This window comes from Elaeis guineensis, chromosome 11 (assembly GCF_000442705.2).
Source record: "Elaeis guineensis isolate ETL-2024a chromosome 11, EG11, whole genome shotgun sequence".
Lineage (NCBI taxonomy): Eukaryota > Viridiplantae > Streptophyta > Magnoliopsida > Arecales > Arecaceae > Elaeis > Elaeis guineensis.
The window spans coordinates 122,224,878-122,247,391 of NC_026003.2; the positions used below are offsets into that span (position 1 = coordinate 122,224,878).

General features: G+C 36.6%; 1 protein-coding gene and 1 long non-coding RNA gene across 3 annotated transcripts; both read left to right on the forward strand.

Annotated features, from left to right (window-relative positions):
* Positions 1–558: 558 nt before the first annotated feature.
* Positions 559–5,492, forward strand: LOC105054485 (H/ACA ribonucleoprotein complex subunit 3-like protein). Of its 2 annotated transcripts, none has more exons than XR_833601.4 (4): positions 559–709; positions 1,056–1,130; positions 3,698–3,737; positions 5,108–5,492. It is a non-coding gene; the product is annotated as an H/ACA ribonucleoprotein complex subunit 3-like protein (long non-coding RNA). The 2 variants fall into 2 exon arrangements; XR_002165690.2 differs by having other exon boundaries at positions 567–709; positions 3,695–3,737.
* Positions 5,493–6,738: 1,246 nt separating this feature from the next.
* LOC105054486 (dolichyl-diphosphooligosaccharide--protein glycosyltransferase subunit 2) lies at positions 6,739–22,457 on the forward strand. Its single transcript, XM_010936011.4, has 19 exons — positions 6,739–7,083; positions 9,451–9,643; positions 9,734–9,823; positions 10,011–10,067; positions 10,181–10,250; positions 10,437–10,501; positions 12,304–12,358; positions 13,466–13,593; positions 13,685–13,800; positions 15,984–16,053; positions 17,260–17,364; positions 17,585–17,674; positions 17,767–17,915; positions 19,533–19,644; positions 19,721–19,804; positions 20,984–21,064; positions 21,140–21,364; positions 21,797–21,919; positions 22,001–22,457. Exons 1-19 carry the CDS (start codon positions 6,935–6,937, stop codon positions 22,115–22,117), a joined length of 2,079 nt encoding a protein of 692 aa, XP_010934313.2. The 5' UTR covers positions 6,739–6,934; the 3' UTR covers positions 22,118–22,457.
* Positions 22,458–22,514: the final 57 nt, after the last annotated feature.

A 22,514-nucleotide genomic window follows, 5' to 3' on the forward strand; every position in this document is an offset into this window, starting at 1 on the left:
CAATAATTATTTCAAATATTATAACAATCAATAGATTATTCTAAAAAATAATAGGCATCATAATAATGATATGATATTTTACGACATCCTATTACATCATATAATCGATTATCAAAAATAATATTACGAACACACGATATCATAATATTAAATTTAAAATATTATAAAATATACAGTAAATCAATAAAATATCGAGAAATAATTATAGTCTTTTGTTATGACATCTTAAATAATATATATGACTTTCTGTATCTTTATATAATTTTATGATAATTATTCGTATGATATAAAAAATATTATAAAATTATAAAAAATATTATATTATTATTATAATATTTTAATTATTATTTATAAAATATAAAAAAATATCATAATAATAAAAAATATCGTGTTATTATTATGGCAATACGTTGATTATTGTTACGATGTCTTGATATCTCGTTTATTGTTACGATGTTCTTTTAGAGAGAAGGGGCTGCCCCTTATTAATTGCATTACGGATGAAGCGGCGCGCTTTTTTGCTACTTGGGGTGGTGGATAAAAAATTTCCTAATCAGACCTCTAAACTGCTCTCGCGTGAAAATCACGTGGTCTACTTTTAAAAACTTTTATTTAGTTAGTTTTTTTTCTTTTTCTATAAAACAGAAAAGCTAAGTCCCCAAAACCCTAACCCACGCGAAGACGGCGGGGAGCTTCTCCTTTCGGAAAGGTGCGCCTTCTCTTCTTCCCTCCGAGTGGTTCCAGAGTTTCTGGCATTCTTTTCTCTCCTATTTCGATTCTTCTTCAGGTTTCCATTAACCTTGTAATCAAAAGAAATGGAGACCTTTGAATCTATAGTTCTCTCTATCTGCGGTTCCGAAGGCTCAGCAGAAAGAGAAATCTTTGGATCGATAGCAATTCGTCTAATAAGCCTTAAATCAGCTGCAAGAACTTTCAATCTTATTGCATTGATTTAATTGTGATAAAATTTGGATCAGGGGAAAATCCGCGCACTTCGTTCCGTCTGAATACCATTTTTTTTTTCCTTTAATGTTGAAACTGTTGGATGTTTTCAGAGTTTAGCATTTGACGCGGCCATGTATCTTCAATTCTACATAAATGAGAATGGGGATAAGGTTTACACCACCAAGGTAGCTGCTTTCACTCCCTTTTAGCTTTATTGATCGACTTTTGTTTATTCGATTTAGATTCATATTTAGATGACTATGTGGATCTAGATTATTAACTGCTGTTCTTGTAGATTTCTATGCAACGAACTCACTAGAGATTCTTACTGTTCGTAAGATTTGCTTTCCTTGATAATATTATAGTGTTACGGTTTGTGGTTTAGGGTTATGTTATGGTTTTGTGTTTTAGTTGAAACAACAATGCATATAGTGAGCACTCCTCATGTATAATTTGCTGATGATAGCCCAGACATATTATAAAGATCCAAAAAGTTGCCCATCACCCTTAGAAAGCTAACCCCAGTTGTGCGTAAGAAAGCAATATCTTTTTAGTGATCCATATCTATTGATGCAGAATAACCATCTGCAATACCCAATACCTTACGGCCACCCTATCACTGCATGCCAATATAGGGATGAAGTGGGCTATTGTTTTTTAATAATGCAAATGTAATAATTGCAAATAAATACAAATACATTTTTAAATAACACCGATGAGTTTTAAGTAAATATGGGCTTCTGGTTGTGCCTCAGCCAGCCAGTTCAAATTCATTGTAGGCTATGGCTGGTGGAGATCGGATCCAGATGATTGAACATTGAATATGCAAGGGAGTCAAAATAAACTTAAGATCTGAACATCTATATGAATTTGAACTTAGAAGCATTTCAGATTTCTGTGTAGAAAATCAGTACAAGAAGCTAATCTATGCTCCCAAAGGAAACTGTTTATATGATCAGGGGTGATTCCTCCAGTCCAGGTAAAAGATAAAGGACATCAGCAAGTCTCATTTATGCTGTCAGGATAGTGATTTTGCTGTGCTATTCCATAGACCCTGAACTTGAGGCTTTTGTAAGTGATTAATGCTAACTGGTGCAAGTGAATGGTGTGGGTTTATCCGGCTGAAAGGGTTGTCTAAGATTAACAGCTGGATAAATCTGCCAAGTCCTTCCATTTAACACCTGAATTAGTGTGATGCTTCATAGTTGGCTCCATTGTGATTGGTGAGACTAGAATGATGGTGATGATGTTGGCCTCCATGATCAAGACGGTGAAGATTTATATCTTTGTAAATTTTTTCTAGGGTGTTAAACTAGATAAAACCTTCAACTCAGCTGAAGTATGATTATGAGATCTAAAAATTTGTTTCTTGTTTGGTTCTCTTATTATTTTCTGATATTTGGTCTGGTGCTTATAGTTTGAAAAGGTGTTTAGAAGCACCTTTTTTTCTGCAAGTTTCAAGATGTTGCACGTTTAATAAGTTTGGTAAACAAACATCAATAGCATGGCCTTGTGACAAGGGGCCTCAGTGTTTATCCAAGATAAGATGTTTGTTTTGTGGAGTTTAAGATAATAGACTACCTACCTGTTGCTGCTTCATCTGTCTTTCTTGGATTTGATTTTCCTTTGCATGTTTTGGTGGTATTCACAGCCCCAATCAGAGCCAAAGCTTAAATGCTAGCTTGGACAAGTAGTGCTGATTGTAAAGCTTGTGATTTGGCAGCAAATTTGGAAAGAGAGGTTTGAGGCAAAGTAGTACATTTTGGTGATATTGACAACTCCAATTGGAGTCAAAAGCTTGAATGCTAGCTTGGAAAAGTATTGTTGATTGCAAAGCTTGTGATTTGGCAGCAAATTTAGAAAGGATGAATTTTGAGGCAAAGTAGTATCTTGCTTTAGAAAATTTTTAGAAAAAGAACATAAGATCTGCATTTTGACCTAGCCTGCAAAGGTGACGTGATTTTCTTATGAAGCATTGTGGAAGTTAACCTGTTGTTTCTCCCCTTCATCTTAATTAAAACTGAATGTTGGTTCCCAAGATAGCCATTTTAATTAAACCCTGATTTATTAGGTAAACTAAAGGACCTAATTGTGCTTACAAAAAGATCTCCTGTAGATCTGACATGTTTCGCCTTAGTTTAATTGGAATAAAGAGAATAGGATGTGGTCAAGTCTTCAGGTTATATATCTGATTATTCTTTCAGATATATAGTTAATCAATATGATATCTGAAGGAATGTTGCTGGTCTAAGAATTGCTGCCAAAATTTGGTCTTCTATTTTTTTTTAAGGCCATTTCCTTTTTGCCTCCATGCTTTTTTAATGTCATCATTCTAGTTGTGCATCTGTATTGTTGGAAGGATTTCCCTGGTCAATACTATTTTGATGGTAGGTTAGTTAAATAATTCCCCGTTTGCATACAGCTGTCCATCTTTAGTTGAGTTCTCTTGCTGCTCAGCAAAAATTTCAAACATAAATTTGAATAACAAATTGTGTCAGCAGTGTTGGCTTTAATTTCTCTTTTTTTGGTGTTTGCAGGGAGGCACTTGCATGTAGGTCATTTAGTAAATTCTTATGCATTACATCTTGCTTTAATTGATTTATCATCAAGTTGGCACTCCACATGTTTATGAATTGTTTACCCTTTTTTTTTTTTTGTGTGTGTGTGTGTCAGCTTTTAGGCATTGCCTTTTCTATTATAAAGTCTATATACTTTTTCCTACTGATATTGGTTAATTTTCTGCTTATAGAAGGAATCACCGCTTGGTGTGGCAACACAATCTGCTCATCCGGGTATGGTAAAATGGTTTATCAGAACTTATCTGTTTGATTGTTCACCTTTTTTTTAAAAAAAGATATTTTGTTGAAAATAAAAGACTAAAGAGATCAAGGTCGCATTTTATAAATGCGACGTCATGAACATCTCACCATTGAAGTGCTTAAATAAGAAAATATTACCTTTACTAACATTTTCCTTGTTAACTATGCATGCTAATGGCATCATTAAGGTATTTGCCTTGAAATCCATTTTTCAAGAACAAAGCACTTGAGTGTGTGATATTTGGTCTAATATCTCGACAAAGTCATGACAAGTTTCAACTTGCCTGCCCTGGGTTTTTTTTGACAGGCTGAACTAAGTTGTATCAGGTAATTCAATTGCTTATAGTTTGGTTCGGACTAATTTTGCAAGACGCCAGTCTGATTCAATTTGTCATCTAATCAGATGCATATTGGATTAAATTGGTATTGGGTACCCTGTGTTGATTTAGATTCTGTTAACCTGATTGCCTTGTAGGCCCTAGATGGCTCATTATGTGTTGGTGCACATGGTTTATATAAGGACTAGTGACTTGCACATTGATGATCAGATGTCCATAAATGACCAATGAAACCCTCCAAGTCATTGCGAGTTTATTCAACTGCCATCTTTATCACTTATTTTCCTGTTTTCCCACCTAATGTTCCAACAGGCTCAGTTGCAATAAGGCTTGATGACTATGGTTATGGTCAATAAAATTATTTGCCTGCGAAGATACGATCTGAATGTTGCCTTAGTGGACATACCCAGAAGTCTCTGAAGATTTTGGGTATTTGATGATGCATGGCTAGTGATGACATGCAAACACACTTGGCAAATCCTTGTTAAAAGCCAGAATAACGTCTATATACGTTAGGAGTGAAGTACAATGTTGTTTGGTGTTGAGGCCCTTGTCGCAAGAACTGGTTGCTGGAAGACCAGATACAGTTCATTTTCATATGTCACCCCAACAAATTATGCTAGTTTGCTATCACAGTTAAAAACATCTGGAATACCATGGACTCTGTGGGGATAACTTGCAGTCACATTTTTATGGCACTGATGGTGTAGTGTTCTGCATGATTAAGGACCCGACTGCTCCGAAATTAGCAAAAAAAATATATTAACTGCTTGTAGATGAAACTCAACTCATGCAACATTTCTGTCTCTTTTTCTTTCCGTTTTGGTTGTGTATGTTTCCTGTACCGGGGAACATGAGCTCCAAAATGCTATCTTCGTATCATGATTTAGCATAGGAATCTGTAATCTGCATTCTTTTCATGTTCTGCCTAGCCCATGCATAGCTTCATTCCTTATCATTGATGCAGTATAAAGTTCACTAATGGTGTGCCTCACTCTTTTACAGCTCGATTCTCCCCAGATGATAAGTACTCCCGGCAGCGGGTTCTTCTGAAGAAACGATTTGGTCTGCTTCCGACCCAGAAGCCGCCCCCAAAGTACTGAGGGATTGATGCATGCTAACACCTTGGATATTGGACAAATTTTATAATTCCTTCTGGTATCAGTAAACATACCAGGCTCCTTGATGACTTCTGGCTGTCATGAAATTCGACCCTCTTGCCATGTGTTAAAACATGGATTTTTGTAACTTTGCATCATCCTCTATGAGCTGTTAATTGCTTTTTGTTTTTGTATGGAAGACTAATTTTGAGGGCATAACCGATATGTCTATGGTCCCTAACTATTTTGGGCAGTGTTCCGTGGCAATGCAGAGATGTAATTTTGATGCAGGCCTAACCAAGCTTTGATGTTTATGCTGATCTTTACCTGAAAATAGAGTAAAGGTAAACAGGAGCACATCCCTGTAAAGAGTTAATTGTTGATAAAAATAAATTCAGAACTTTATGGAAGATACTTTTATAGGTTGTGTAGATCGTAATAAGTCACCAGATGCTCCTCCGGGCATGTGTCACAGGATTACAAATTGTGATAGCTAGTATTGTTTCAGTTAGGTCTGTGCAGTGCACTTGAGATGAATTATATGTTATGCATGGGCGCACGTCATAAGACTTGCTTTCAACCTGCATGGGGGCTGCATAGCGATGGCAGGGGTTCTTTTCATCGTTCTGTTTTGTTATGGGTTGGCGGACGTTGCATGGCCCGGTGATGCACGCGGTGATGCACGCCCCTTTGTGCCCATGGGAAGTTGTGTTTTGCAGAAAATGTAGGGAGAAAAGTGGAGTCAACCGAAGCAGAAAAACATCTATCTTTTATTTTGTTTGGAAGTGAGAAGTATGTACAATCTTGTTTATTTGTTTGGAAAGTGTAGCTCGGTGGATGTGCCATGTACCAGGTGATGGCTGCTACAGAAAGTTTTAGAAATATTTTATTTTTTTTAATTTTATTAAATATATTCATATTAGACTCTCGTTTTTATTATAAAAAAAGAATGAGTGGAAAAAATATTTCTGTAATTCTTAGAAAGAATGTTTCAGATAGGATATGAATTTTTAGAATCCATGACATAGGATTGGGATGTATTTTTCTCCAAATTTTTTAAGCAATAAAAAAAATTTATGATTAAAATAAATATTTTTTTATCACAACACTTCAAATATTACTCAACTACGGTCTACAGTTAAAAATATCCTTAATTATTATAATTTTATTTACAAATAATATATAATAAAATATTTTTTATATATTAAAAATATTTTATATATTTTATATAATTTTTTTTAAAAAAATAGATCTTCAACCAAATATGGGCTAAATGAATCAATTTTTTACGGTCCATCGAATATATTAAAATTATTTTTTCATATTTAATGTTCAAAAAAATCATCTTATAAAAATAATATAAAGAAAAAAAAAAATTCCAACGAGCCAAACCGAGACCTAAAAGAAATACGCCTTCGTCCATTTTCGCACCATTGTAGCCTCACGTAATCTCATTGACGGCTGCAATTTGGGTGTGCTGCTGCGAGGAAACCAACCGATAAAAGCAGGTAAGTCAAACCGCGGCTCTCCACCCTCCGGTCATTTTAGTGGGGGAGAACCTGAGAAGACTAGCGGGACGGGGTCTGAAGGCTCCTTCCCTCGGCGCCCCATAAACCTTAAGACAAGAGGGAGAAAAACCCTAGATTTTCTCTTTTGATCTCGCGGTTTCTTCGGATCCTTCTGATCGATCTGCCAGATTGCCGGAATCTCGTCCTCTACCTCTGCTTCGGCCATGGCCAGAAACCTGAGACTTCTAGGTTTTCTGGCTCTGATCTACGCATCCCTGTCCATCTCCGGAGCCGCCGTCATTCGTCCGATCAATGAAGCCCACCAATCCGCCGCTTTGGAGCTGTTCGTGCCCATCAATGGATCGTTCGGGAGGTTGGATGATTTAATTTACCGTAGAGATTTTTTATTTTATTTTATCTTTATTTTGGTTTCCTTTCCTTATGTTCATGGTTTTTGATTGGTTTTGGTTTATTTCGAGATCAGAATAAAAAAATAATTTTGAGCTTTCTCAACACACTTGACTCGGTAGGAATTCTTGGAAAGATTGGTCACGTGGATCTTGCTGTTGCACTCGATCGGTTTGTGGTTTTCTTTTATAATTATAAAAGTTCTGATTTTCTTTCCTTTCTTTCTTGTTTTTGTTTTTGTTGGAAGACATCAATGTGATTTGTAACCTTCGGCTACCAAGACGTTATTTTTCCTGGTGTCTGCTTTCGATCTTAGAATGTCATGCCATCCCCTTCTCTTCCAATCGAGAAAGCTTGGACCTTTTTCTTTTCTGTGGCAATTCATGCTTTTCCATATTAGACGGATTGTTCTGTCTTTGTTAGTGCTCTGACATATGATCAGCTGCTGTGCTTCTCCTTGTTGCTCCAGTTTTTGTCCTACTGTAGAAGTTCTAGTTTGTAAAAACCTTCTGAGACGTCAACCTTGGTTGATGGAATTGGTAGATGTTCTTTTCTGTTTTTCTTTGATTTTTGTCTAAGTTATGAGATTAAAATCGTATAATGCTATCATGCTAAGTGATTCTTTCATTTAGAGATGCGTAGCTATTGCATGTATATTACTTTGTGCATAAAATTTTCTTTTTCTTCTTTAAATTTCATGTTGATTTCTCCAGCAGATACCTACATTTCTTTGTCTAGTGGGTGACATAGGATTCAGTTGTATCCATAAGCAAGATTTTTGATAATAAGCTATAATATTAATATGTGATATTCCATGTCTGGGATGCCCATTTTCTTCTCAATGTAGCATCTTGTGGTCTCTACACGGTTCTGCACGACCAAGTTTATTTGTATTTGTGTTTTTCCTCATTTCTCTCCGTTCTATCTTTTTTCATTCTTATCTCCTTTAGCTGCCAACAACCTCCATCTTTCTTCTTCCTCCTTTTCTTTTCTCCATCTACATCAGATTTTTTACAAATTTGTCTGTGACTTGATGAACATTATTACTTAAACCTTTTAATTATTTTAATCCTTTTAGTTATCCTTCACCATTTCATGTAACTTGATTTTCACATCCCCTTCTTTTCCCTGATCTCTCGGAATTCAGATAGCATCAACTTCAATAGTAGAGTTTTGTGTTAGTAGAACACAGTAAATGCTACAAACCTAGACAGCTGGAGCCTGATCATGATTTGATTGAAGACTTTATCAATCCTTTTGGTTATTCTTTGCTATTTCACATTACTTGATCATAACTTGCCCTTCCCCCCTGATCCTTAGGAATTTGAGTAACATCAACTCCAGAAGCAGGATTTTATATCTAAGATTGTCTTCAGTGTATGTAAGCGAAAACAGTAAATGCTAAAAACCCAAACCTCCAAACCTAAGATTTCTATGTATTTTCATCTTTCAAGGGCTCAAAGTTTCATGATATGGATGATTCAGCTTCCATACTTGTTGGACCCCTTGAAGTGGTTGGCATTGAATTAATTGATGTTCATGTGATTAGGCTTATTTTCTATTTGGTAGTGGTAATTGTCAAATAATACACATGCCCATGCCCATGTTTTGCACATGCACGTGCTTGTGTGAATTCTAGATATGCTTAAAAACTGTTATATTCTGCCCTAGAAATCCCAGAATAGAGAGTTAGAAATTCATCCTAAGCTGGCAGTCAGCACAGGGAAAGGATCACAACCGATCATAAGCTACTTTTTGTAACATATTCTACCGTGCTGGTGTTAATGGTGTAGAATTGGTATGCCCCCTCCTCAAAAAATTTGTCTTTTTTTTACTTGGTTGTGGGGATTTCTAAGATAATGTCAAAGGATAGGACATGAATAGTTTATTTTTCCTTTATTGTCCATATACTTGCCAGTAAATGCTGTACAACTTTGTGGTTCAAAGATTATACTGAACTTTCTTCACCCACTACTTTTTATTTAAGCTTATGGGTATATAGTGATATTTTGTCTCTGCAATCAATGTTTAAAGCAACCTTCTTTTTCCTTCTCATCTTCAAGCTGCATTTTGCACAAGTAGAGACAAATTTGAGCATCCATATTTGGATGGATTTGTTATCATCCATTTTCTTGCCAAATTTTTGAAGGAGTTCTACATGTTTGCTTTTTGAAACTTATGCCTTGATGTGAACTATGATTTCTTCTATCCCACATGGCAATTCACTTTTAGTTTCTTGTTTTAGCAGTGAATATCATTCTGTCACATGGAACATGTTATCCAATTTTAAAGCTGAGAATTGCAGGTGGCTAATTTGCCTTGTATTTTACAGTTTAGAAGAAACATATGAGGCTCTAAAAACATTTCAGATTCTTGGAGTAGAAAAGGGTGCTGAAATAAGTCATGCAACATGTCCGGTTGTTGTAGAAAAACTTGGATCGTCGCTTTCTACATCAAAGGACTTGTTCCATGCACTACGGGTCAATAGCATCTTGGGATGCCAGATTGATTCCAGGACCTTTGAGGTATAAGTTATAACCGTAAGCTGTCAGTTTTTGGATTTTTGAGAATTTATGTGTGATCTTTTGCTGCCTTGTTGCACTTATCTCTTGTAGGATGTTGCATCAAAACTTCAAGCTTTGATAAAGGATGCAAATTCATTACTTGACTTCCATTATGCTGTTGGAGGCTTGCTTTATATCAAGGTCAGGGGCTCACTTAAGAACATGACAGCTTACTGTATCTTCTTTTGTCTGAACTATCTGCATATTGCATTGTGGCAGGAAGTTTATGTATAATTGCATGGTTACACTGCCATCTTCTTAGATTATCCTTCAGCCTTATGCGTTTAAAGTTTTATTCTACCTTTAATTTGATGTTTTTCTGATGCAGGATCAAGGTATTAATGTTATTCTGTCAGATGCTGATGGTACATTTCATTCCATAAAGGTGATTGATATAACCATTTCTTTCCATACTTTTCGCTTTTTACATTCTGGAAGTTTTCTATTTACTTATTTTAGTAATAGAGTGCCTTCAGTCGACTGTTACATTATTTGCAGGCGCTCAGTCAAAGTGATGGAAGATGGCGCTATGATTCCAATAGCGCTGAATCTAGTACTTATGCTGCTGGTAGTTATTTTCATTTCTCATGAATTCTTCTGAATCTAGTTTTCTTCAGAGAATTTGGATGCTGTGCATAACACTTTGTGCAGAAGATTCTTAGTCCTTTAAATGACTTTTTTTGTTTTAGACAACATAATGTCAGCCTAGTATTGCTTGATATTGATTACTCTGTTATATCTTATGTTGTTGCAGGGATAGCCCTTGAAACAATAGCCGGAGTTGTTTCATTGGCAGATAGAAAGCTGGATCAATCTAAGGCAAGCATGTATTCCCATAGGGTTTTTCTTTTCTTTTGTTTCTTTCGTTCTTTTATTGGGACTAAGGTTATTCATGTTGTTGGACTTATTAAATGCATTCTGAATAATTTACAGCAGCACAGTCTCCTATATGCGTTCTAGATTGTGAGGCGATTTTTTTTAAAGTCCATGCAAACTAATACTGTGGAAACCCTTTTGGTTATGGATGCTTTTACCGGCACTATTTATGCTCTATATTTACTGAATATCACACAAGCATGTGGATTTGATTAGAGCTGCAGAAACCCTTGCCTGACAGATCTTTCAGCTAGGCAGGCTTTGCCGGTCATATGAGTGAGCTCAAGCCAAGCTCAGTTGTAGCTGTTCAAGTTCGGCATTAACATCATGAGCAGGTTGACTCTTAGGTTGAAACCAGGTGTTTATATATCTATGCAAGCTAGCTAATGTTTGAGCTCCAGTCATAATGCAAGCAGTCCAAAAGTGGAGCTTGAGCTTTTCTCTTCTACTAGAAGAATGAGGTTGAGTGAGCTTGTTATTAAGTCATACCCAGTTTATTTAGGAATTACTTGATTGATTGGCACTCCTAAGATTTAGTCATTGATATTGACTTTTTATATGCTGGGGTAAACTTTATTTTGTCAAAATTGATGTTGTTTTTGAGAATGATGTGTGTGTATGTGTGGGAATGGGTCGAGTGCGGTTAGGTTTTATGGGTTGAAGACATACTGTCAAGACTCAGCCGGTTTGACCTGAACCTAACCCATCAGCAGTTCAGATTTCCCTGAAAAAAACCAGCTGGCAGGTCCGTCAGCATGATCTCGGCTCTAGCAGATTAAGGAGAGAGGGAACAAAGAAGCAGAAGGGGTGGAGAAAGAGGGGTGCAACGGCCACGAGCTACGATGGGGACAAGTGTTGGTAGCAGGCAATATTGAAGTGATGAACTGTGTCAAAGTCAATGGATGACAGTGAGCGGCATGAAATCTATGAGTAGTGGTGAGTTGCATGGGATTGATCAACATCATTAAGCAATATTGAATTTTTGGATGGTGGTGAGTGACATCTGAGTAGCAGGCAACAGAGAACTGCGATGTTGGCTGGAGGATGGCCAGGTGTCATGGAGATACTTGGGACTGGAGGATGGGTGGAGGAGCCAATAGGAGGAACGGGAAGTGGTGAGATGGGAAAGGAGAGGAGGGAGGTGGAGGAGAAGGGAGAGGAGAAGATAGAGCAAATAGGAGGCAGAAGTCTGAGGATTGTGTGCAAGTTTGGGATCATAAGCACTCCATTCATCTTTCAAACCATTTGAGCTATTGGATATGCAGATTAGAAGTATCAGATTTTGTGTATTGGACTGCTGACTATGACCTGAGGGGCCAGGCCCCATCAAGCTGAACCTGTCCTGACCTAAGCTGTTGGCTGGTCAAGAATGTCTGACCTGTCTGTGAACCCAATATGTGGGGTTAAACTTGTTGGGTCAGGTCAGGAAATTTAAATTACCACCAGTGTTTCTGTCCAACATTGACATTGCCAGCTTGCACAAAACTTTAGAACAATGGATTATTTTTTCTGCTTTGATTAACACCTGGGAGTGTGTCATTAATGCTTGTAATATTGATTCTTTATCTTTATCTTGAAAATTTTTACATTAACTGACAATAACTATCACTTCAAATGTGTTGCACAATCATCATTCATACATAGTACCTTTTCCATATTTGTACCATAATTTCTTTAGTTTCCTTTGCTAGTAAATAAACACTTGGCTAGCTTTGTCTCTCATGCGTTTGTCTGATTCTTGGCAGATAGGAATTGTGAAAAATGACATTGTTAAGCTGTTTGATAGCATTAAAAGTTATGGTATGTATGCCTAGATTTTGCCCTCTTAAGTTCTTTTCATTTTCTTTTATCTTTGTGCATATTATATGATTTCTAATTTTCTCATCTATATTTACTCTACAGAATCTAGTTTTGCAGAAACTGTTTTCATCTGGAAGAACACAGCCTTATGGTGTTATTTTTAACAAATGCAATGTGCTTGTCATAATCCATGATAATTCTTTATTTATTGTGAATTTAAATTTTTATATTCTGAATAAGAGATTTGGTTTCTATTTTCTTTTTGGGTCTTCGTCCTCGGACCTAGTTTCATGCCAATCTGCTCCAACTTCCCTCTCCTACCTATCCTGTGACCCTTCAACATTCTCTTTTAAGTTTTACCCATATGGTGCTTGCCTTGTTTTTTGATGTCTGTATGCTCTGTCCAAGAAATTTTGATTGAATGCATAACTTTCCATCGGCAAAAATTTCTTACATTCTAACCTCTATCAGGCTTTTTTATTTTGAAAATATAATTTTATTTTTTTGGGTTTGGTTTTTTTATCTGGATTGCTTCCAAAGATGTTACTGAATGCATTTCCGTGGCAAGTGTTTCATTTCGTTTGTTTATCTAATGTGGCAACAGGATGATTTTATCATGACAGTTTATTATTAAGTATATTATTATATGGAAAAAACTTTTAGGGCCTGTTTGGTTGTCTGGGCCCAAAATCCTATAGGATTCATGGGATTGGAGCAGTATAACTAGGAAAATATGTTATTTCTCCCTCTGGGATTTGAGCTGGCCCACTCCAAAGGCCCCTGAGTTGTTGTCGAAACAGGCTTGGTCCAGGCTGATTTTCCTGGTTGTGCTGATCCAATCCCATGAATCCTATAGGATTTTGGGCCTATACAAGCAAACAGGCACAAAAGCTGAGAACAAGTTGATTATGTTTGATGAATCCTGCTTTTTTTATTCATTACATGTGAATCACCATGAAAAATGTTTGGGAAGATATTGCTCCTCTGCTTGAATTTTATGTCTTGTACTAATATTTTTGGAAGTTGTCAATTGGTTTTCTTTTATTTTTAGTTGATCTTAATAGCGTATCTTTGATGGAAATATCTGTGGAACTTGGCTTAATATAGATGATGGAACCTTGTACTTTGATGAGAAGCATGTTGATGCTAGTGAATATAAGGGCCCTCTTTCAACTTCAGCTTCAGTAGTACGGGGTGTTACTGCTTTTGCAACAGTTGCTTCTGGTAGGCTAAATGTGAGTTGATTGTTCTTAAGCCTATGGTATCTGCTTTGTGCATTCTTTTTGCCAAGTGCTTCTTATTTGACTTCTTAAAACAAATTTGCAGATTCCAAGTGATAAAATGTTAGGCTTGGCAAAGTTCTTTCTCAGCATAGGAATTCCTGGTAGCACCAAAGACTTGTTCAACCAGATAGAATCTTTATCATGCTTGAAAAACAATAGGCAAGTAAAACATCACAATAGTTACCTGATCAATAACCTATTTGCTCTAACTTTACTGAATCTACCAACTTTTTGGGTGATTAAGTTTCTTGATCAGTTGATCCCAGGTACTTTTTTAACTATAAATTCTGGTGTTTCTATAATCGGATTGATTGTTGTATCTAGGATGTGTTTGTTGGCTTGGGGTATGAAAAATATGTTTGTTGGTTTTGCATATAGAATTTTCCAGTGTTAACAAGATATATGTATTTTTTGGATCATTTTGCCATGCCTCTCCTTGCATAACTGGAAGACTATCTGTTTGATTTCTTTGGTAATATCAGTTGTTATCTCGTGAAGAGAATGTCAGTCAAAAAAATTGTGAAGAGAATGTTATATGGAAAAATCGTTTTCTTCATATTTAAAGTTGTCATTGGATCTGTATGCTAATATAAAAGTGAGTTAAGAAGAGGTGGCTGATAGCACTAGTTCTGGCTTGGAGTCTCAAGACTACTTATTGAACTTCGCAAAGTTGTATGTCTTGCTTGAGGGTCGAGGTATGTGGAATAATGGATAGCTCTTGGGATGTCGACTGTAGCTACATATGTTTAGAACAAGGTTTTAAAAGCTGGTGTCAGCGGGCATGCCATTCACATGCCAGCAGGGTCCATACCCTGCTGTGCTAGCACACGTGCCAAACTGTGCTATTTTTTTAATAAGATTTGGAAAATCTTTTTTAATTAAAAGCATCCTTAAAGAGGGTTAAATAGGTGTCGTGTTGACCTGTGTTGGGTGCCAGTTTGGCCCAGGATGCTACATGCTAGCTGGCACCAAAATCCTTTGTTCAGAACTCATGCCTCTTGGTTTAAGTGCTTTTGTGCAACTTGCTGCTTTTAGCTAATCTTCAGCCATTTTTGTTGACCGCTTGTGGATTTTTTGATCAACAATATCACATTGTTGTGAGGGAACTGGCTGCTCTAGTACAGGATTCTTGTTCAACTATTCTGCTGAGTCATGTTTTCAGAGTGAATAGATGGAAAAACAGCAATAATCTTCTGTTTGTACTGGAAGTTCATTTTCACTAGTGATGGAGAATGTTGCTTAAATACAGATTTCAAATTGATGAGTTAAATCTTATAACCGATGATGCATGTTGTTCCAATCTAAGACCAGATTGATGACTTAAGGGCAGTAATCACCTCATGCCCTATCTATTTAGTGTTGACCTTTAGATTCGTTTTTGCTTGTCCTAAGCATTGAACATGCCTTCTTTGTTGTTTCTCACAACTTTGATCTTGGTTGTTTTAACTCTCTTCTCAGGCCTTTTGATCTTTCCTCACAAACTAAAGTATTTCCATCATTATAATATCCTTTGATCACATTTCTTTCATATCCTCTATTTTTGTTAGTCAAGTAGTAAGCTGATGTACTTATCTACAACTTCGTCCATTACCCTATTTTATGACATGAGAACATAAACAGAAGTGGGAGTGAAGGTGAGGAGCATACATTTAGGACCGGTGTCTAGTGACTGAAAAGCCTTTGAAGAATCACATAGTAGTACATGCTGTACAAAATATTTGCCTGTGTATGTTTACATGCTATACAATGTAATACGGTGTTAGGCATTTCAATTGGACTTATTTTGGTTTGCTTGTGTTTTTAACTTTCATATTTATTGACTTCTAATAAGGATGGAAGTCGATGATATAACTTGTTATTTTTTGTTATCAGCAATAGGATTAGATGGAAATTTTCACAAGGCATATGTGATACTGTTCCTTTGGTTGTGGTAATGCATTAACATGTCTTGTGCTATATGTGCCCATGTATCTATAAAACTGGCAAAATAATGGGATGAATACAAATTGAGATTCCATATTCAGAATGAATGACTCTGTTTTGAAGAAACAGATTTCTATTAAGTTTCTGCCAGGAAGCATGAAATTGCATTCCTGAGGCGGGCATGCAGGGGTTTTGCAAGAATCCTTCAACTGTTTTTTTATCATTCTAATCATCTGCGTCTGAACTTTGGCATAGTCATCTTAAAGGAGATTTTTTTTTAAAAAAAAATTTAAATTCCCTGGTTTCCTTTGAAAATCTGTGATGGTGATTTCTTTTTGTTGATATAAGTAACAAACATCTATTTTTCCTACTCAGTCATGCATAGGTCCTAATTCAATTGCCTGCTTTGCCTGCAATAGGGTCTCCATTCCACTGATTCTTTCACTTCCATCTACGGTACTTTCATTAACCTCGAAGGACCAACTCAAGGTAACTGATTGCATCACATTCTGCTGAGCTTTTAGTTGTCTTATTTGTCATTTATTTTTTTCCTGCCATTTTTTTATTATTTTCTCATGTTTTTCTCGGACTTCCAACCTGGTATCACCTCTCTACTCTCTTTTCAACTTTTTGCACAATTTTTTTCATTGTTTTTGGAGCAAATAGCTGTAGGTGGTAATGTTCTTGATAGAAATGATATCAATGCATGATAATGGCAACCCAAATAGATGGCATGTGACATAGTAATTACAATTATGGTGTTGGCAGTTACTGTATTCAATTTTTTCTCCCTTTGGTTTTTTTCTCGAAGTTGTTTTGGCAATGGTCATAATCTTGAAAAGTATTGGTCATTGAGGCTGCACATGGTTTAGGAAAAAGTGGAATAACAACAAATACCTCTTGTTTAGAATAGTTATCCCACTAGTTATTCCTGTTTATATTTGGGATAAATTTTTATATAACTTGCTGATGATGATTTGGTCCATAAAAAGAGTTGGGTGGAATAAAAGAGGGTCGTACTCTAGGAACAATGGTATTTTGGGTGGAATAAAAGAGGGTCGTACTCTAGGAACAATGATATTTCAACGCTGTCTTGAAATATGTCATTCCAAGAATAAACAGGTTTGAGCAGAATAACTGGTGTGCCAGCCATTTATTATCCACTAGAGGGTAAGCCTTGGTGCAACATAAGGTTGCTCCATACCCAGAGGTCATGGGCTCGAAACACAGAAATAGCTTCTCTACATGCGGGGGGAAGGCTACATACATATGGCCTCCTCAAACCCCACAATGGCAGGGCCTCAATTAAATGGGCCACCCTTTCTAACTTCTGGTATCGCTAGGCCGCATGTTTCTTAATTTTAAAACATCCGCATTTACTTTGACTGGTATGGTTACTTCTTTACTTCGTTGCCAATATAATCCCAGGACCATTTAACTGGGAAAAATCATTGAAAAACAGTGAGCTATGAGCTTGAACTGAGAATAGCCACTATTGTATTATATTTTTAAAAGAAGCTGATCTTACCTTGTGGAGCCCAGTTAAAATTAGCATAAAATAAGCATATAACAAAATAATTTTACCTGCATGGACATCCATTAAATTGCTCCAAGCAACAGTTAATTACATAAAATTTGATTAAATTTGTTTTTTTTTCTTGATTTAAAGGAAGCAATTCTTTGAGCTTTTTTCAGGTTGAGGTGACTACGGTGTTTGGTTCTGCAGCACCACCACTGACAGTAAGTCTGGTGCAAGCTTTTCATTCTGATTCGAAAGACACCCCCGTCCTGGAAAATCAGGTAGTGCATTTCATTGAATTGTTGATTAACGCGTTCTGCTTCATTTTTTATTGGTCTCTTGGCTTTGTAGTTTTTATTAAGCTCCATGTATATCTCTCTTAACTGGATGTCTGATTTAATATGTCTACTTCTCTTCCCCCTTGCTAACATCTGTTGTTTGATTTTTTTTTTTTTTTTTAATTGCCGATCCTTGAGATTTGTTGAATGTTTTCTATTGCAGGAGCTCCAATTTGACTCAGAAAACACCATCCATTACTTGGATATCATACCGCTGAAATTAGATGTTGGAAAGTATACATTAATATTTGAGGTATTTTAAGCATCTACATTAGTTAGAGTTATACTGTGTATTGATTAGCAAGGAACTATCACTAACGAGGTTGGTCGGTTCATATTGTGCAGATCTCACTTCATGACCCTGAGAATGTGAATACATATGCTACGGGGGGACGCACTAGTTTGATGTCATTTGTCACGGGATCTATTAAAATTGACAAGGCAGAAATTGGAATTTTAGAGAGTGGTGCTGGAGGTTCAGAGACATTGCAAAAGTAAGTCTTCTAATCTTTGCCTTGTACACAGGTGCTGGGCTCAGTGTTGAGTATACAATACTAGTATAACAGTATTCTTCTTGAACATTTTAAACCTCATAAGATTGAGGAGATAGTACTTAGGTTGCATTTGGTAGCTGGCAATCTATCCAGATTGCTGGCAATTTAAAGGGATTCTATCGGATTACTGCGTTTGGTACATTCTTTGGATGACAATCAGGATTGCCTTGGCAATCAGATTGCCTCCTGGAAGGTAATCCAGATTATCTAAGGAAGGGTGGCTATCCAGATTACCAAATATTTGGTAATCTGACAATGAAATATTTGGACGAAACTACCCATATCAAAAAAATAAATTAAACCCCTCTTTTCCTCTTTCTATTGCGTGAAGCCACTCATGCTGTTGCCTCCAAGCCCTAGCCATCAAAATCTCTCCCTCTCACCTCGCCGTTGTTCGACTCTCCATTGTTCAACTCATCGCCGGTGACAGCTCTTCGATCGGGGGCCGGGGTGCGGTGGCCAGAACAGCACGAGCGACTGGGGAGCTGGGGTGCGGTGCCGAAGGTGCGACGGGCGGGGGGCTGCGGGGGATCGGTGGGGTGGGTGAGGGTGGTGGCACGGGTGGGTGAGGGCAACGATGGAGGCGACCGCGGGGGGCACGGAGTGCGGGTTCGTCGGGGGGCCAGGGGGCGGTGCGGGAGGGTGGGAGGAGGGGCAGTGCTGGAGGTGCGACAGGCGGGGTGCCATGGGGGGTAAGGTGCGCGGAGCAGTCGAGGGCCGCCGAGGGTGGGGGGGAGGGGTGTGGCGTTCGGGGGAAGGAGAAGAAAGGAAAAAAAATAAAAAATAAAAATAATAAGTATTAAAAAATAATAAAAAAAATTTCAGATTTTTTTCATAATAATAATAATAGCTACCGATTCATCTATTTTGATAATAAATAATTTTTATCATTAAAAAATTAAATAAATAGTTTAATTATTTTTAAATTTTAATATATTGAAAAAATTTAATTTTTAAATATATATTATATAGATTGATTTGGCTAAGGATTTGGATCACTGGTTCTACTAAATATATATTAAAATGCTAAAGTAATAATTTGATTTAAGAGTATTTTGAGAATTTGATGTTACATTATCAGTAATCTGATTGTCATACCAAACATGTCAATCAAGATTCCCAGTAATTTTACTACAACATTATTTACGTGTACCAAACACAGTAATCAACATTACTGGCAATTTAATAGTGGCAATCTATCCTGTAGGTAATCCAGATTATCTTTTAAGATTGCCTAGCAATGCACCAAATGCAATCTTAGTTTAACAACATAAAAGTCTCAATTATTATCTTGTATTTGTTAAGACAGGATATTAAGTGTAAGTTGAGAGCATGAGATCACCAAGAATTATTCTAATTGATTAGTGTTTTTTGAGTGTTCACCTGTTCAGTTTATTTTTATCAGTCTCCTGCTAGTTATGAATATTTTCAAAGATAATAAGATGCGCCAACTATTTCCTTCCTTGGTTTTCTTTTTCATGCAGGCTTAGGACATGTCACAAAAGGGTATTATTAATTAACTCATGTTCTGCCTCATTTTTTAACATTCTTTTGCAGATTAGATTTATCCAGAGACAGCACACTTTCACTATCAGCAAATCACCTACAGAAGTTGCGTTTATCTTTCCAGCTAATCACTCCTCTTGGGCACAATTTTAAGCCTCACCAGGTTTTTAGGCTAACCTTCATGGCGTCTGGTAAAACTATTTGTTTATTTTGATTTGATGGAAAACAATTGATTACAGGTGTTTCTCAAACTGAGGCATGAAACCAATGTTGAGCACATCTTCGTAATGGAGAGTTCTGCAAGGCAGTTTAAAATAACTCTAGTAAAGTTTCTCTCACTTCAAATTCTTTTGCATGCTTTGCTTTTTATTTTGTAAGGGCAACTTATTGATGGAAAAGAGCTTTCTAGCCTCTGGTTTTACTTTCATTATTTAAATTTAAGTTTGTTGAAGATTTGGCATAAGTGCTATTATATGACAATCGTATAGTTCAGAAATGAACTTCATGAGTCTAAGTTTGGACTGGTCCTGGCTAGAAGGATGTATAAATGCCCTGTTTTAAGACAAGCATAACTTTGACAATAAGGTTACTGCAGCAAAAGGGCATCAACAAATAAATAAGAAGCTTACATGTAAGCATTAGATTTAGGGAACATCTTCATCCAGCATCAGGCCGAAGGACCTAAGCTTTCATTGGTTACTTGTTTTGTTTGGATGGTTAGGCTGAGACTAGGAAAAACAAAATTCAGGAGATACAAAGAATGAATGTATTATAGACAATTTTAGGATGGTATAACTGATATTTTATCATAAATCACATGAATCATTTGTATCATTGTCATCAAGCGTACTAAAAGTTGATACATCAATTTTTGTGTTTGCTACTAAAGATTTGTGTCTGATTATGAAAACAAATTATAAGTGCTGAAACAACTTAAGCAGGTTCTATATAAAAAAATATGGAGTTGAGGATTTTGTCGGACAAATCTGTCATGTTTGATGTCAGTGAAGTGGATGAAACCATCTGAAGCATACACACACATATACATATATACATATATACGCTATATTTATGTATGTATATATGCATGCATGCATGTATGTATAATGTACGTTAGGTAGGCCTGAAAATTTTGAAATGTTGTATATAAAATCTAACCATACTGTAGAATGTTGCTTTATGACTGAGTAACCGCAGATGCATCAATGTGTACCACTAACTTGAAAGAGTAAATAATTCCTATATCAACGTCTGAGACAGCACGATTTCTCATTGGAAAATAGTTGGCCTGAAAATGCCCCTTACATGGTCCTCTTTTGCATGTGGATGTGGCTGCCTGTAAGAGGCTTATCCTTGTAAACCCCCATCTGTATTGCATTATTTCCATGCTCGGTGCTGGTTGTTAACTATGAGATGCCAACGACGCACATCCATGTTAGTGCAAAGCACTACCCTGTTCCAAAATTCAAATGACTAATATTTTTATGTTTGAACTTTTGTAGGACTTCCTTGGTTTCGTGGAAAGATTTTATTATCTCTCTGGAAAATACAAAATTGAACTTACAGTTGGTGATGCAGCAATGGTATTGCCTTCTTTCTTCTTTAATGAACTTTACCTATTGATGCTGGCCCTTACAAACTTTTTGGTGATTATGCAGGAGAATTCTTTTCTACGTGCCCTTGGTCATATTGAATTAGACTTACCAGAACCACCAGAGAAGGCAGCACATCCTCCTCCGCAACCTGTTGACCCATACTTGAGATTTGGGCCAAAACAAGAGATATCTCACATCTTCCGGGCACCAGAGAAGAGACCACCAAAGGAGCTTTCTCTTGCATTTTTGGCTCTTACTCTTCTTCCTTTTGTAGGATTTTTGATAGGGGTGAGTTTGATGTTTTCTTTTTAAAATGATGCATTTCACAGACATAGGGTGGCTTAGATCTTGTATTTTTAATTAGTTCTAGCATTATATCCAAGGATGCTCAGAGGAACTAGTTTTCCTCTATAAAAACCTAATTTATTTTTTCCTGTGAAAATTAAAGTATGGAGAGGACAAGTTTCTGGATTTCCTATCATATGCTCAAATAAATTGTGTTCTTCAGTTTTGACAGTCTTGGGAGTTTTGGTTGAAAGGTTTTTGATGATTGAATTATCTGAGAATATGATATATACTTTGTATGTCCATCCTTGCTTATGATATAGAGATCTTTTAGCTCAAACTTGAAATAAAAAGGTGAATTCTTCTTCATTGAGACCAAAAAGTTAATTGTTTCGCATGGTATGTTGTAATTGACCCTCTGTTTTTTTTTCACAGCTGATGCGTTTAGGAGTAAACCTGAAGGGCTTCCCTTCCTCGACAGTACCAGCTGCATTCTCCATGCTCTTTCATGCCGGCATTGCAGCTGTGTTGTCACTCTATGTGCTTTTCTGGCTGAAGGTCTGTTATTTCTCTCCTATCAGTTGTGGTTTTATTATTTGATCTATACGTATTATACTGAAGTTTCTCTTTATGGAACAGTTGGATCTCTTCACTACCTTAAAGGCTCTTGGGTTCCTTGGAGTTCTACTGGTCTTTGTGGGTCATAGGACCCTTTCCTACCATGCTTCAACTACAGCTAAGCTGAAGTCTTCTTGAGTGAATTAATCTTCCGGATTATATCAATTTTTTAGGCTTCTTCGAGCAGTGTGTAGACTTTAATCAGGAATTTATTTTTATGCCAAGAGAAGCTAGACAGCAGTATATGCATCTCAGGTTGTCTTTGTACTTGTTCTCTTTTAGATCGAAGAGAACAAGTTATGAGATGTTTCATTAACATATGTCACTGTTTTCGAAGGACTTAAGTTGTGAGCTGCTATTTGTAATCAATGCTGATACAATGCTAAATCATTGCCAGGCTAGTGGGATACATGCTTGTTTAGATGGATATCAATGCGGGAAAGCTGAAAGGCAATGCATCTTTTCCTTGTGCTCAAAATTTATTTTGTCACCAATTTTTTCTATTTTGAAAATATTATAGTTCCTCCTACAACTA

Excerpts from the sequence above, each read along its gene's own strand:
- LOC105054486 (XM_010936011.4), top strand. The coding sequence starts at position 6,935 with ATGGCCAGAAACCTGAGACTTCTAGGTTTTCTGGCTCTGATCTACGCA. Across the intron at positions 12,359-13,465 it reads TGATAGCATTAAAAGTTATG|ATGATGGAACCTTGTACTTT; the intron begins GTATGTATGCCT and ends GGCTTAATATAG. Across the intron at positions 17,916-19,532 it reads GGTTCAGAGACATTGCAAAA|ATTAGATTTATCCAGAGACA; the intron begins GTAAGTCTTCTA and ends ATTCTTTTGCAG.